The sequence below is a fragment of the Hoplias malabaricus genome, chromosome 8 (genome assembly GCF_029633855.1).
Source record: "Hoplias malabaricus isolate fHopMal1 chromosome 8, fHopMal1.hap1, whole genome shotgun sequence".
In the NCBI taxonomy this organism is placed as follows: domain Eukaryota; kingdom Metazoa; phylum Chordata; class Actinopteri; order Characiformes; family Erythrinidae; genus Hoplias; species Hoplias malabaricus.
Genome location: NC_089807.1, coordinates 36,358,275 through 36,374,597, shown reverse-complemented (window position 1 = coordinate 36,374,597; position 16,323 = coordinate 36,358,275). Strand labels below are relative to the sequence as shown.

Sequence of the window (16,323 nt, the reverse complement as noted above, 5' to 3'; positions counted from 1 at the left end):
TCTTGCGCCCAATGATTCCAGGTAGGCTCTGGACCCACCGTGACCCTGAACTGGATGAGGGTTACAGATAATGAATGAATGAATGAATGAATCAATGAATGAATGAAAATAAAGCAGCATAACATAAGCTGTGGAGATTTAATGGACGTATGAATCAACACAACTTAAGCATCTTCAAGTATCTTTGCTCCTTACATAAAAGTACTTGAATTTCCTTGATGTTATCACTACAGTGACAGTTTTTTCTGATAGCGTAGGTGGAGACTACAGACTTATTTTTGCTGTTATTGTTACATTACATTAGGAGGAAACGACTTCAAATTTGGGAGAGTTCTAACTGCATGAAATCACTTTACAAGTGTGAGTGCTGTTAAGTGAGATAACCGCATGAAACGAGTACCGAAAGAGCTACAAAGCTAAACAGCATGAGTTACTTTGAAAAATATGTTAAACTTGAAGTAAAAAAAAAAGTTAGAGTCTGCTTTTACTTACACATACCATTCCACCTTAAAAGATGAAACAAGTTACATTACTTAAGGTGGAACTGACTGCAAATTCAGGAGAGCGCTAACTGTAAGAAATTAAGTAAACATAGTAAACAGAAACAGCCATTTTCCTACAGCTTAGGGTTCAGACAGATGTGAGACATTCCCCTGCTTAAGGGCAAGGCCTCCCTGTTCCTCCATGTTGGAATGTCCACACCTTGGGAGTCTTGAGTTTATGTATTTGAGGCTGGATCAGTGGTTCCCCCAGAGACAATTACCAAAAAATAAGTAGCTACAGTCAAGGCAAGGCTGAATGTGGAATATGAAATACAGGTTTCTTCTTCTCTCTGTATTCACAAGATACTTCATGTGTAATTGTGTACAAACTGAAAAAAAATAATAAAAATTTAAAAATATTCAGGGCTCTATCTTAAGGTGACCAAAGCAGGGAAGGGAAATGCTACTATGTGTTGACCAAGCTTTGGGGCCTTTTGTTGCTCTGGTTTTATTGTTCTCCCAAACAGCTGTCCTGGCACCTCCGCCTTCACTGCCTCGTCCCATTCTCCTGCCTCTGATTTACTGTCCTACCCTGGGCAAGCTTTGTGTTGGTGCTGAAGTGTGACGCTTCCCCTTGGCATTATTTCTTAGGACGCTTCACGCTATTCTCTGGACACACAACTTCTGGGTGAAAGAGAGGCTCTCTGTGGAATGTTCTTTTCTGGCAAAAAAACATTCCATTCCACATCCCGCATCCAAGCCCCACGCAGTCAATATAAAGGGCACGGATTCACAAAGGATGCACAATAGCTACAAGTTTAGCATTTCTTCTCTTCACGCCACAGGAGAAGAATTCTCCACCCCTGCAGTTTTAGTTGTGTGTGGATTCGTTGTGTCTACCATCATCAGATGACGTGTGTGTACGTTTGATAGAACCTTGACTTCCCCCTCAAACTCACGCTCAGGGTTTACTAATGCACAAGTTGATGACGTTCAGCTGCATGTGAGTAAGAGGGAATGACCTTAAAGCAAAAGCTGAAAGATGCCTTTATTTAAATCATTAAGTATAATATAAATTTTTATTTTGTAAATATACACAAATTTAAAATGGAATGCCTGCAACACACAAAAACAAAAGTTTATATAATTAATTTATGCATTAATTATCATTCACTTTTGTTTAAACTGATTAAAGGTTGACCCTCATTTACAATGTAGACATTCATTCATTATCTGTAACCCTTATCCAGTTCAGGGTTGCGGTGGGTCCAGAGCCTACCTGGAATCATTGGGCGCAAGGCGGGAATACACCCTGGAGAGGGCGCCAGTCCTTCACAGGACAACACACACACTCTCACATTCACACCTACGGATACTTCTGAATAGTCAATCCCACCTACTAATGTGTGTTTTTGGACTGTGGGAGGAAACCGGAGCACCCGGAGGAAACCAAAGCGGACACAGGGAGAACACACCAAACTCCTCACAGACAGTCACCCGGAGCGGGATTCGAAACCACAACCTCCAGGTCCCTGGAGCTGTGTGACTGCGACACTACCTGCTGCGCCACCCTAGTTCAATTAAAGAAGAGAAATTTAATTTAAACAAACCATATAAAACAATACAAAGTCAGAGTAAAAATAGGTAGGTAATGAATAAATAAATAAAATACTAGAAATATAAAACACAATATTTCATGAATAACAAAAAGTATAAGAAAAAACAAATAAATAAATGAATAATCATTTTAAAAAAGCTAACAGAAGAACTAAATACATATTCAGGTTGTTAATATTACATAATATAAAGCCATCAAACTGGAAAAAGGTAAAAATAAATAAATAAATAAAGAAAGAAAAAAAGAGAAAAAAAATCCAAGACAAAAGGGACCGTCCAAATTGTTATCAGTGAATGATGTAAAAGCCAATACCTGTTATGGAATATGGGTGCATCAGTTTCTACAGAATGAGTGACTTGTATTTGTATGACGTCACTGTTGATCTGGTGATGTATACTGGAATTTTAGATGGACATATGCTGCCATCAAAGCAATATCTTTTTCTGGGAAATCCAACGTCATTTCAGCAAGATAAAGCCAATTTCATTCTGTATTTGCTGCAAAAGCATGATTTATGATTTCGTAGACACAGACAGCGCTTGACGAGCCTGATTCATCTCTTGTGGTGAATCATTAAGTGAAGTGTAAGACAATAGAGCCAATGGACTACTGACAGTCTTGTATTAAGTCAGAATTCCACTAGTAAAACACCCCAGATTTTAGTTGCTGTCTTTGTTGGTGCCTTTGTTATGGCAGGTGTAGGTTGCTTGGTCTAATTTAATTTGCGATTTGATTTGGGATGTGTGACCTCTGGTGGCTAGGTAGGTGAACTACTATAATACAGACAGGTACTCTGGTGAAATTGCCTAGTGCATCTTTACAGGAATTCACCAATTAAGGCAGTGTCTACATACTTTGTTGCATATATATATATCAGTGGCGATTGCTCTAAGACTGCAAGAGAAGCTCAGCTTCCCCTAAAATGTCAAAAAATAAGTGATCAAATATATACTGTTGTGTGTACATGTCAGTGAATAAATATGCACTACAACGCACTCAACTTTTGTTCAGAATCAGCTTCTTATCACTGGTAAAGACGGGGCTTTCCTCTCAATCATTCCCGCTGATTCACAGTGATTTAAACAGTGAGGACGCTGAGCGTCCACAGAATTCAATAGCGAAGCGGCGAAGTGCAGCGAAACGAGACGAGTCATTGGATAAATGCTGGGCTTTGTCCCGCCCATCGGACGCTCAGCGTCTCTGGGGGTCTATGGGGCAGTGGGCTGTCCTCGGCTGGCCCGGACGCTCAGCTTCTGCATGATGATTGGATGATCTGTCTGAGGCTGAATCCCTTTTTGATTGACAGCAAAATGAGCGAATCAGTGATCCTTTGGTGTAAAGATCCGTGCGAGCGTTACATTTTCATTCTGTTCTGAGTTGAACCAGAATTTCTCAATCCTCTTTCTGTCAAAAACTCTTTCTGACTTCTATCGCAGTTTCTGTCCAGCGGGTGCTGCTGAGCCCCTCCACCGTCACAAAGCACTCACAGGCGGACACACTTCACATGGGCCAAGGCCGTTGAAGCAGCCTAGCTCTGCTGGCCATTGAGAGGACACTAGTCAAGTCCCTGTAAAAGACGCCTTGTTGGTACGACAGGGTCACAGATCATTTTCTTGAAAAGGAACGGAGGGTAGAATTTACGTATAAATAAACCGACACATTTTATGATTTAGGCCGAAATTGAGCTTCCCCTCCTTGAAAGACCAGCATCCGCCAATGATATATATATATATATATATATTCGTTATTTATTATTAATATTTTTTGAACACGCTGATATTTTAAGGACTCTGGTTTCCAATATCCAGAACTGTGGATATAAAGCTGATAGCTTTTAGAAAAATCAGGCTAATTCCCCAATCTCCACGCTTTGACTCCTTTGTAATACTTAGAGTGAACACAGAGGGCCGCTGTGGTGTTTCAGTAGAACAGGAGCCAAAGACTTGATTTATGTGGAGCTTGGAAACTTTCCTGTTGTTTCTCTCATAGGACACAGCTCACGGCGAACCACTAGAGGGCGCCCGCGAAAGAGACCTCAATTAATGGGATGAATAAAGCTAACAGCTAAAAATAAAGCATATCTCTTTTGGGTGGTTTATTGTGGAAAGGATACAAGCAGAAATACGTAGTATATTTATTTTTATTTGATCAGAAACAAAAATATAATGTTATTGATTTTTTTTCAGTCTGTATTTTGCAGTATTGCTATTAAACGCATATTAGCTGATCTCACTGTTAGCGTCTGATCTTTGTTGGCTCCCTACGTCCTACAGAATGTACACTGTATTATTAAACTTACCTTTTATTCACCCAAATGACCTATATATCAATTAAGGGCAGGTCATATGCGGCTGAATCCAAAATAATGCTAGCTGCATTATGGTTTGGGTTTGGATTCACAAGCCATTATTTTAAAACCCACGAAGGTATTACACTACGTAGGGAGTAGGGCTCAGTTAAATGCGATTACCATTTATGTGTCTTTATGAAAGCACACAAAGATAACTTTTGCAGAGGTTCAAATGTTCTCAAAAATATAGCAGCGATATTTAAAGGGTTTTATGCCATCTCATGTTGAGGAAACAATTGTTTTTTTATATTTAAGTTCCTTACCGGTGAAAATAATATACTTTCTCTCACCTTGGCAGCATATGAGTGAAATATGCAGTTAGTGCTGTACAGCTGAGCATTCCCACTTTAAAACTTTAGTTTTAGGCTAATTCAGACAGCCAGAGTTTCTGATGTTATAAATTTACATTATGTCAACTTCCTGGTCAGGGCTTTCAAGCTTCAGGTGAGCATAGGTGTTAGTGGACATAGAGGTGAATAAATAAATATATATATATATATATATATATATATATATATATATTTATACACATACACACACATATATATATATATGTGTGTGTGTGTGTGTGTGTTTTAGGTGTTATTAGGGGTCAACTATTAGAAGGGGACGTATAACGGATGTAAATATTGGATTCTCTCCGGAGCGCCAACTAGCGGCAGATAAACCACTGATTTGCCGCTGACTGTGTGTTCTCCTTAAATAAAACTCTTTGAACAGCGCTGATTGGTGCGCTTCGGCCCTGACGCCATTTTCCCGCCCTTACTTCGGATCAGGTTGTTGGCGGGATTTGAGGAGCACGAGCCGGAAGCGGTGCAGTGGCGGTTATTGTTTTTAAATCGTTACTAACTCCGTACAGACGGGACTGTGACTTTAGAAGAGGTTTTATAACCTTTTGTTTTATTATTATTTGAGGACGAAGCTTTTAGTTTAGGTAAGGACGGCCAGCTGATGTTGTTTATGTTGGAAAAACATATTTTAGTGGATAAATTAATTTAGCTCTGAAACTGACAGCTTTCAATAAGCATTAACTCTAATATCACAGTTATATTGTTATCACAATATAACCAAATATTAGGGCTTAGTGTTGGTTTTTAATCACGCAAAGAAAGACTAGGGATGTTCGTAATACTTGCCAATTTCTTATCGAGTTCTCTACTCCGTCTTAAAATGGTCCCAACAGAGGGGTGCGTTCTGGGGGCATTTTTAGATTGTTGGCAGTGTGTCTGGCTGAACGTTATTTGTTTAATTTGGACATTATTTGGCTGCAGAATCCGTTATTTCATTGTCTAAACAGTGCGCTACATAGTGAACTACATAATACACTACGTAGGGAGCAGGGAGCCATTTGAGACCCAGCCGAAGAAGATACCGACTGCTATTCTTCTTCATCGTTAAGAAGCACGTCTCATAAGATAATAAGCCCTAACCTGTTGCTGTGTCTTCTTTGTTTGTTTGTTTATGTGTTTGTCTCTGGTTCAGAAGTTTGGTCAACATGCAGTTCACAGGCAGAAGGAGAAAACTGGCCGTTTATCCACTGAATGACCTTTATGGTCACTGCCTGCAGCTGTATGACCAGCCTCCTCTCGAGAACATCTCCCTCAGCGAGTTTGAGACTTTCGCGGTGGACAGGCTCAAGTGTAAGCTCTCTGTTTCTCACACAGTGAAGTCATTTGTAGAGATGGCACTGAAGCGATACTGGGATCAGTTTGGGGCTGGTATTAATGGGGAATTTTGGAGGTGGGGGGGGGGGGGGGGGGGACATAACAGATGAGGTACTATCACAAATCAAGCCTTCGAGATCCCAGACCTGCTTTCATCTGTTTCTCATTTCATGGCTCTAAGGTAAAGTGATGTTTTAATGTTTTTTCATGATCTGTGAGGGAGAAAACTAAAGTTGAATCGTTATGCCATGGGTTGCCAAACAGGGATTAGAGCATTTTGAATTGGGATTTTCCACTGAAAGAAGAATATAGACCAGGTTTAGACTTGATCGCTCTCTGGGAAGCCACCCCTGTGTGTACTTTACTTTTAGATGAAAATAATAACAATAACCAGGTAGTGTCGCAGTCACACAACTCCAGGGACCTGGAGGTTGTGGGTTCAATTCCCGCTCCGGGTGACTGTCTGTGAGGAGTGTGGTGTGTTCTCCCTGTGTCCGTGTGGGTTTCCTCCGGGTGCTCCGGTTTCCTCCCACAGTCTAAAAACACACGTTGGTAGGTGGATTGGCGACTCCAAAGTGTCCGTAGGTGTGAGTGTGTGAGTGAATGTGTGTTGCCCTGTGAAGGACTGGCGCCCCCTCCAGGGTGTATTCCCGCCTTGTGCCCAATGATTCCAGGTAGGCTCTGGACCCACCGCGACCCTGAACTGAATAAGCGCTTACAGATAATGAATCTATCTAAGAATGAATGATCCCAAAACACCTTTTAATGTATACGTGGAATAATAAAGCAGTAGTAAAGGAGAGGGAGAGTTGTAAAGTGAGATATTGTCACTGATGGACTGTGGTCGTAGGAGGTGAGTACACTAGTGCCATTTTTTTATATTATAGGGCTGGGCATTAATTCATTCATTCATTCATTCGTTATCTGTAACTCTTATCCAGTTCAGGGTTGTGATATAAATTTTGACCATGTCGTCCAACCGTATTATAGTACGAACCTCGCGTGTATTATTGTGATTATACCACAGTTACTTTATTGCAAATTATCGTTAGGGAATAACTAGGGCTCTCGTAATGTACACCTTAATGCACACAGGTATTTGAGGTGTAACACTAAGGCATTTTAACGTGTTTGGCAAAATTCAGCCACAGTTTCCTCCCATAATTCACTCTTTCTTCAGAGTCTAGTCTGATGCTAGTGGTGTTATTTAGTTACGTAAACACATTTTTACTACTGTGGAGTTCAGAAGGTGAATTACATGTTTATCTTGAAATATGTATTAGAAATCTAAACGAGTTGCCATAGTCATGCTGTATAATTATCATGACGTCATCATGCAACAATGGCGCTCCTAGAATGTCTCTTAGCCAATCACATTGCAGGGTCTGAACTAACTTTGGTGTAATTGCTCTTGTTTATGTTACTTACACAAAGACACTTATTTGAATAGACAGCGATATTTAATCAATACACAGATTTCACACTGACACACGCTCAACAAAATAGAGACATGTTTATCCTTCTCACTTCGTAGCTGTCATTGATCTACAGACCCAGTTTTTTGGGATGGTGCCAACTGAAATGATGTCTTCCACTAAGGCACTGTTTTTGGTTTTTATCTTAAAGTGTTGAAGATGGTGGAGAACCTTGGTGTTAGCTTTGTGAAAATGTCTGAGCAGTATGGGAAAAAACTTTATGCTGAAATCCACAACCTCAATTTCCCATACAAAGCCGAAATGGTAAGAGGACTCTTCCCGTTCCAGTTATTGAATAGATGGATCTCATTTTTTTACAACAATGACAGATTGAGGTTCTGATTGTATGGCCCTGTTTACTTCTGTAAAGTGGTCAGTGGTTCTGGTGAAGCACTCATTGTTGTGATCTGTGTTGATGATTAGGACGACACAAACTTGAACAAAAACCAAACTGGGCTAACTGAATATGAGAAGCGGAGGAAAGACCACATCTCCCATTTTATTCTGCGCCTGGCGTATTGCCAAACGTAAGTGGCATTGTATATTGTCTATTTTTATTGTATAGGTTTTTTAATGCAGTGAAGCAATTGGTGGCTTCTAAAAAAACAAAGTAACTTCTTTGTACGGACTGTTTACTGCAGATGGGTCTCTGATTAAGAATAAAACGTAAGCGCCCCCCCACCCCCCTCTCAAGCATAGCATCTAGCAAAGGCCTTGCTTCTCCAGCACATTGTTAATCCACCTGAAGCTGACTGACCATGTTCTGTCTCTTTGGCACAGGATTATTCATCTGACTCAGGGCTAGGTTCCATTTTTCTAAAAGTCTAGAAGTTTCTTTTCCTTCTGTGGATCGGACATTAATGCAAGTATGTGTTTTTTCACTGAGAAACATCCTCTTCCACTGTTTCAGGGAGGATCTGAGGAGGTGGTTTATCCAGCAGGAGATGGATCTTTTTCGTTATCGTTTCACTGATTTAAGGCCAAAGTACAAGACTGAATTTCTACATAGAAATAATCTGAAATATGACACGGTAAGGTGTTTTAATTTGGATTGATTTTACTATCCATTGCTACATAATGCCCCAGAGTTCCTGGACAATTTCTGTTTGGTAGTAAGAAATAGAACAGAATTATTTGAGTGTATGAGTTTGAACAGCAGGTGGAGCTGGCTGCTCACTGGTGGATAAGCAGTGCCATTATTATTGAGAGTATATTGAATGCGTTCATTATTCAGCTCTCATTTGTATCCTGGTATTGCTGTAATGTAGAATGAGTTTTGTGTTTTATCCTCCATACATATAGTTTTGTAAAGTAGGTGGGCTTTGGACCATGAAAGTAGTTAATTCAGGTCTTATTTGTCAAGGCTGGGCTCATTGACCGGGCAGTCTTCCTTTTACAAGCTAAATAAAGCTTACGAAAAGGGCTGAATAATGGCAATCTCCGCCAGCTAGTGCATTTTCACTATGGCTCAGTTTCATTTTTCTAATTAGGGCAAAGGTTTATCGCTCGCCGCATTTGCGCATCGTTCTTCTGTAATGGAACATTGGTCAGAGGTGTAATCCCATCTTTATTCTTTAAATATCCAAAACAATTTCCTTTATACACTGATCAGCCATAACATTATGACCACTTTTTTTTAAAGACTCCCTGAGCTTTTTGTAGCTCTACAAGACCACAGGACCACCATAAAGCAGTTAGAATTTGGCCAATGGGTCGTTCTCAGTGCTGCTGAGACATTGAGGCGGTGGCAGGGCTGCTGGAGTTATTAAACAGTGTCCACTCTTAGACACACCTACCTCGTTGGTCCACCCTGTAGATGTAAAGTCAGATACGGTAGTTCATCATTTGCTGTACAGTTAGTTGTTGGTCATCTTCTAGTCCTTCATCGGTGGATGTTTTTGATTGGCGAGCAACTCTCAGTCCAGCAGTGACAGTGAGGTGTTCACAACTCAAGCATGCCCTGCTGTGTCTGATCCAATACCACCAGCACACCACACATTCAGTGTCAATGTCACTGCAGCGCTGAGAATGAACAAAGTATGCAGAGCAACAGATAAAGTAGAGTCTGTAGAGAGAATGGACAGTGAGGGTAGAAGCAAAAAAAAAAGTGGTGGTATTGTTATAATGCTTTTATTAATTTCATTTTGCATCCCATTCCTAGGCCGATAAATCACAGTTAGTGATGGAGTGACATCCAGTACTTTTGGGATTACTTTAATTGTCCATTGTGATCCAGAACTAGTCATCCAACATCAGCACCTGTCCACAAACATTTGACCATGTAGTGGCTTTTTTTACACGCTTGTTAATTGACAGGTTTTCGTTTTTCTCCCCTCACCAGGTTAGTGTGGACGAGAAGATGAGTCGCATAGACCAGCTCGTCAACTCCAGTTTTGGTTTCAGTGGAACCACCGTTATGGAACAGGATTTCTACAAGGTACAGTCAAGTTTGTTTCTCCGTCTTATAGTTGTCTAGATCTGGCTTGAGGGGTCACTGAGAAGTTTGGTTTCAGTCTTAAAGCAACACTAGGTAAGTTTTGGTATTTTTGCTCCTGGGCTCCCCCTGCAGTTGCAGAGTGTAATTCACTTTCAGAGCACTTTCTTGAAATAAAGGAGGATTGGTTGGTTTCCTGCTTACTACACCAGTTTATATAGTAGAGTATGTGCAGTTCTGAGCCGAGAGTAGCAACGACAATGGCGGCTCTATTCTCCATATTACAGGTCAGTGGAGCTGACTACGTAGACTTGCTTTAATCCGATGTCTGTTTAGAACAGCTTTTGTAACATTTCTTGCTTATTTAATTTGCTGTTAAATTCTTGCATTTTTGTCAGCGGTCTTCAGGCCATACGTAAAGAAGCTGATGACTGATTTAAGCACAAGTGTTTTACTTATTTGTAATATACCCATAGCCCTCTGCAAATATCAGGCAAGACTGGCTCATAGACAGATGTTCATTTAGAGTTTTACTTTCTCTACAGGTCCCATTTCAAGACGCCCTGGATTTGGTAAAGACGAGGAAAGTCTACTTGCAGGGTGGCTATGCTTACATTCCCCACCAGGACATTATCACAATTGTTCTGAATGACTTCCGGACCAGACTTTCCAAAGCCCTCGCAGTAAGTCTGTACAATTTATTTGTAACATAATGTGCAGTTATTTGCCATTGAACAACATACAGCGAAACGTGTCTTCCAATTTTAACTCATCTGTGGCACTGAACACACCAGTGAACCATTTCAGAAGAAATGTAGAATATCTCAATATTTGCCCTAGGCCTGTGGCATATCGTATCGTTTGCGATAGTACAGTCATAAAAATATATATACAGGGGGTCCTCTACTTACGAAAATCGGTTTACGACGCGACGTAGGAACGGATCAATGACGTAAGTCGGAACATGCGTACATACTGTACATAAATAACATACTGTAAGCACTTATCCTATCCTAACACCTATCCTCCTCGGTCCCGAGCCGCGTAACCGTGTATTCTTCCGCCGAGCACACCTAACACGAAGTTCATGTTACGACGTTTACAACGCAAAAACACTTAAGTCGAAACAATGCTTTATACAGTAAATGGGAGATGTGTCGTAACCACGAAACATCGTATCTCGGGACTGACGTAACCCGAGGACCTCCTGTATACAGCGATGTGCCGCGTTGGATCACTTGTGATAGTATCATCATTTTTATAACGATTTTAAAAACATAACAACGTCATGTTGTTTCTTTACATGAGTCACTTAGACACAGTGACAAGTACAGTGGAAAGTGGCTCTGAGGTGGAGGAATTTGCTTTAATTTGCTTAAAAAAAAAAGGGGGAGTGCCTAAAGTCATGTGAGTGTGGTTTGGTTATAAAATATCAGATGTACAATAAGCCATGGTTTTATGTAAGAAACAAAAGAAGACTATAAAAACAGAAAGGGGAAACAAAACTAATGTGTTTTACCACCTCAAGCAGAAGCACCTGGCTGAGGATGAGGCAAGTCAAAAATACCTTTAGAGTAGTACAACAGCCAATGAGCACCAACCTCAGCAGATAACTTACAGTGACTCAGCACATTGATTATTCTGTATTAGTTATTTTTAAATTATTATTTCCTGTGAAGCTTTACAGTTACTTTTTTACACACACACTAATTCACTCACTCACCAGGACAGTTATTAAAGAAGCCAATTCACCAAACCGCCATGTTTTTGGACTGTGGGAGGAAACCGGAGACCCCGGAGGAAGCCCACACAGACACAGGGAGAACACAAAGTCCACCCAGATTGACCCATGATCCCAGCGCTGGGATGTTAACGTGCTAACCACTAAGCCAACGTGCTATCCATATAATACACTCATTATCAGAAATAAATAGTTGCACCCAGAGGCATTGTTTTAATTGCGCTTATAGTCAGAAGGAAGATAAAGGGTACTGGCTAAAATCAATTATTTGAAATTTAGACTAATATGGACAATATTTACTAAGCTAAAAATACATCTCATGGTCTATGATGATCCATCCCATGCAGCTTGCATATTCTCATGCAGTTAATGCGGCTTTTGCTGTAAAGGTGGAGTGTTGATAGCGTGTCCAATAGCATTCCACACAATACGTTAGTAAGACCATCACTCTTCCTGGAGCCCTATGATGTGATCCCTCTCTTCCAACTGCTTGCATTGCTTTGAAATTCTTCTGAGACATACTTTGCTTGAAAATGATGGTACCAACACAGTAGCAGTCAGAATGGAAAGCACAGGCAATGAGACGGCTTTATATAGTCAGTCAGGTACAGGTATGAAGCCAATCCTTGCTTATGTCACGAGCGTCCGAGCGTGTAACTTGAATCATTCGCATGTCTCACTATGTCAAACCTACCCACCAAGTTTTGTTTATTTTTTTGACAATGAATGTATAAAAGGAGCGCTTCATGCTGAAACAGTTTTCATCAGAGATGAATCAGTGAACATGATTTCAATACACAGTGTATTGTTTGTTTATTTTTAAATGTTCAATCATTTAATTTATATCCATTAAACTACAATGATATCAGTGAAGTAAAGTCATTACCTTGAAAGTAGATTTGTGTAGGAACATCTGCTAATAATGGGAAATCTTGTGTTTAATCCTAACTTTAAAAATGCAACTATTTAAATATTGAGAATTTAATTGAGTAAAGCTCCATAGATTTAAGACCACAGAAAGCCAGTGTTGATTTATCTCACTGTAGTGAACGTTCCTCCTCTTGCTTTTGTAACATCAGCACATCCTTCAGACATGATGCATTTGTTCATCTGCTTCTGATTTATTCATTGGATATTGGGGATGAAAAATTGTGTGTTGTTAAGAGTTTATTGTAAAGGATGGTGCTTACTGTGAATGTAACTTGATTCAAGATGGAGATCATTAGTATTTACCTCAAAGCTCTGTGTCCCACCCAAAAAAATTTTTAATAATTAAAAGAAGCTTGAGCGAGCGCACACACCCACACACAAACCCCATCACTTGAAAAATTGTGTTAATTGAGACTTTTACTTATGAGTGTTGGGCCTGTTACCGATGTTTTGAATTTTGTTTCATTCATCATTTCAAACTACTCAGACTTTCCATTATATGTAGCCATAACTTTATGACCACCTCCTTGTTTCTGCATTCACTGTTCATTCTCTTACCTCCACTGACCATACAAGAGCACTTTGTAGTTCTGCAACTAAAGACTGATATCTATCCTTTGCTCTGCATACAGTATATAGATGTTAATGCATTGACGAGTGGCTGTAGTAATATAAAATGGTTAGGAAAGGGATTGCATTTCGAGAGCGTACGCAGGCTATAAATATTGGTGGATGGGGGTGAAACACAAGATTGTTAATTGCTGGTGGATACAGGTCAAAAATAACTGCAGGTACCAGACATGGTGCTGTATTATGAAAGTAAACGGATAATTTATTTCATATTGTTAACAATTCCATTTAAGGATTCAGTAGATGAAGAATTTCAAAGGAAGAAGCTGTGGTATGCGGACTTGGCGGCTGAGGTGAGGGAAAGTGAGTGGCCCACACATGCAAGACCAGTGGAGATAGGTGTTAGGGGACTTGTAGCCAAGTCTGCCACATCCCAGCTTGTGCAGTTTGGCATCAGGGGCTGGAAACTAAGGGCAGCTCTGAAGGAGTTATCAGAAACAGCTGAAAGGTCTAGTCAGTGGATAAGGAGAGCACAGACTAGTTGGGGAAATGCACTTTGTGCTATTGTGCTAAGTGCTATTGTGGTGATTGGTGATGTAGAGCATAAAGTTCACATGGAACTGATGACACTGAGCATGCATTAACGGTGCCAGTGGGGCTAGATATGGCCTTGGTCACCAGGGAGGCCAGTGTGGATTTATGGTTGTTGGTGTTAAAGGGTAAGGTAGGACCGTAAAGCTAGCTCGGATTGGGGTTGGTTGGGACTTCTCGGTTGAGCTTTATGGAGGTGTCATGGGCTTAATTCAGCGAAACACTGATGAGGGGAGGTGCTACATGTGAACACATGTGAAGAGCTAGTGATGCAGTGGGTGGTTTGGCTACTCGTGCGGGGCTTAATCAGTAATCGTGGTTTATGAGGAAACCTGGTTACTGATCAGATCATAAACAGCCACAGCAACTCTAGTGGGTAGGTGTAAGATACTATTAAATGTAGCTGGTTGCTGATTGGATCAAAAATGAGGTTGCCACAGCAACCCTAATATGAAGGTGTAGGATTCAGACAACAGAAATTTTTTATGGCTGCAGGAAGGAAGAGAGTGGAGTGGGCCCTGTGTGGAGCTCTAATATTTTATATATTATCCTTTGTATGATTATAATTAGTAGTGGGCTTAAGGCCTGTTAATTATTAGGATCATATTAACACATGTATACCAGAAAAATCATACGTAAAGAACTCATTGTACAATGTTAAATGAACAAATGCACTGAGAATAGAAGTAATCATCCAGCATTAGTTATTATATCACTATTGGCATTAATATTAATGTAGATGGTTGTATCCAAACAGTACAGATAGCTGATGGGTAAGGAGAAAAATAAACTTGACCCCCTCTTCAATATTTTCTTGGTTTCATTGTTCACTCTGTTATATTGGAAGCTATTAGTAGTAAAACGACAAAATGTTAAATATTTATCATGTTGCACTGAATGAACTCTGGTGGAGAATTTAATACTCAATTTTACTGGATGGCTCTGCTCAGTTTATTGGATTTTTTTCATTGTCATTCTTGTATGCATTATCAGAGAATTGTGAAGTGGAAACATGGCTTTTATTTTACTCAGGAAAGACTAAAGTTGGATAGTAGCTTTGGCAGCAGAGAGGAACTTTCATATCAGAAAGTGCATATATAAGATATTTAGCTTCTTTCTTGTTGGGGTTGTTCCATCAAAGTCATAGACTAACTTATTAGGTATTTATCATACAGTATAAATCCATTTCCCCAATGATTTTTGATGATCACTTTATTGCCAGTTATTTTGTATGTGTGTGTTAATTTCCATAAGAAACAACATCACTGATATTTTATCTAGTTGCTCTGTTATGTTCTTGGGTTTTCCCTTTTCTCTCAGTTCTGGGACCATTATGTGGATTTGTTTGAAAACAGTGGTTTTATTTGATTTGATTTGATTTATTTAAGATACTTAAACATATTTATATTCCAGTTCATACACCCCAATTGTTGCTATTTTAAGGGAAGTAATTGCATTATTATGGTATTAATTTACCATTATTCTTTGCATAAATTGTTCTTAAAAATTACAATACTATTGTTTATCCCAATTATTTCAGATACAATATATTGCTATTGTGGAAGGTGGGTAATTTATTAACCAATCTTGGACTATAAGTATTTTGGAGGTGATTCAAAAGCTCCAAAAACTACAGTTGCTTGCCATCTTAAGTCTTGACATTTAAGGCTATAGCTTGTGCTCATGGTTTAAACAATTTTTGGAGTTGATAGTAAGCCAAGAGTCGTTTCAAGAGGCCTGCTTTAGAGAGCTTAAAGATGCACACCTAAGCTTATTTGTCTCTTTAACTCTTATAAGATTAAGTCTAATTGAAGGGAAGGTCATTGGTGGTAAGCAGATCAAGTCAAAGAACTGTGACGTGTAGTTCTTGCCAACACTGTGATAGTGAACTGGATGTGTTTCATTTTATCTTATTGCTGCCAAATCCGAGGACATTACCTCACTGTGATTTTTACCCTAGTGGAATTATCATAAAAAGCGTTATTTCCATTTGTTCAAAAGCTGAGGTACTTAGCAGAGCTGATGGTCTCTAAATGATAAAAAAAACTCAACATTTTTCTCGAGATTTTTGTCGGCCACTGACCCAAGAAGCATTTGAAACTCTTCAAAACACATCAGCGTAATGTTACGAGCTGCTGTTGTGGGACGGATTAAAGCAAATGTGAAAGTAACTTCAGAGGTTTTAAAAGTGCTATTTTGTGCTGGAATTTTGCATTTCATAGTTATTGAAAAGTCTCTCTGGCCAATCAGCACACTGCAGGATTTACTCGTCACGATTTAGTACCTACACGGCTCAGTTGGAACCTCAAGTGAGTGGGAACTAAAGAAGTGCCTGATTCGGCCAGTGGAAAACCAAAAGAGCCGCTTTGAGTTGTTTAGGTTCCATGCCGTGGAAACCTTCATAGAGTTTCACGCTTATTACGCTATACACTATTTTCTTAAGTTAACACAGCTCCCTAAGCTTTTAA

General features: G+C 39.8%; 1 protein-coding gene across 3 annotated transcripts in view; it reads left to right on the top strand.

Moving 5' to 3' along the window:
• The first annotated feature begins 5,203 nt into the window (after positions 1-5,203).
• The window catches only part of prim2 (DNA primase subunit 2), a 63,616-nt gene continuing 52,496 nt past the window's right edge, over positions 5,204-16,323 (top strand). Inside the window, exons 1-7 of one of the 3 annotated variants that reach the window (XM_066679575.1) lie at positions 5,204-5,332; positions 5,933-6,090; positions 7,741-7,853; positions 8,013-8,116; positions 8,500-8,620; positions 9,931-10,026; positions 10,569-10,706. In XM_066679575.1, the coding sequence (XP_066535672.1) occupies positions 5,946-6,090; positions 7,741-7,853; positions 8,013-8,116; positions 8,500-8,620; positions 9,931-10,026; positions 10,569-10,706 (717 nt within the window). In that variant the 5' untranslated portion in view covers positions 5,204-5,332; positions 5,933-5,945. Of the gene's footprint in view, positions 5,385-5,932; positions 6,091-7,740; positions 7,854-8,012; positions 8,117-8,499; positions 8,621-9,930; positions 10,027-10,568; positions 10,707-16,323 lie in introns of all 3 variants that reach the window. The other 2 variants (XM_066679574.1, XM_066679573.1) reach the window with 2 other exon arrangements.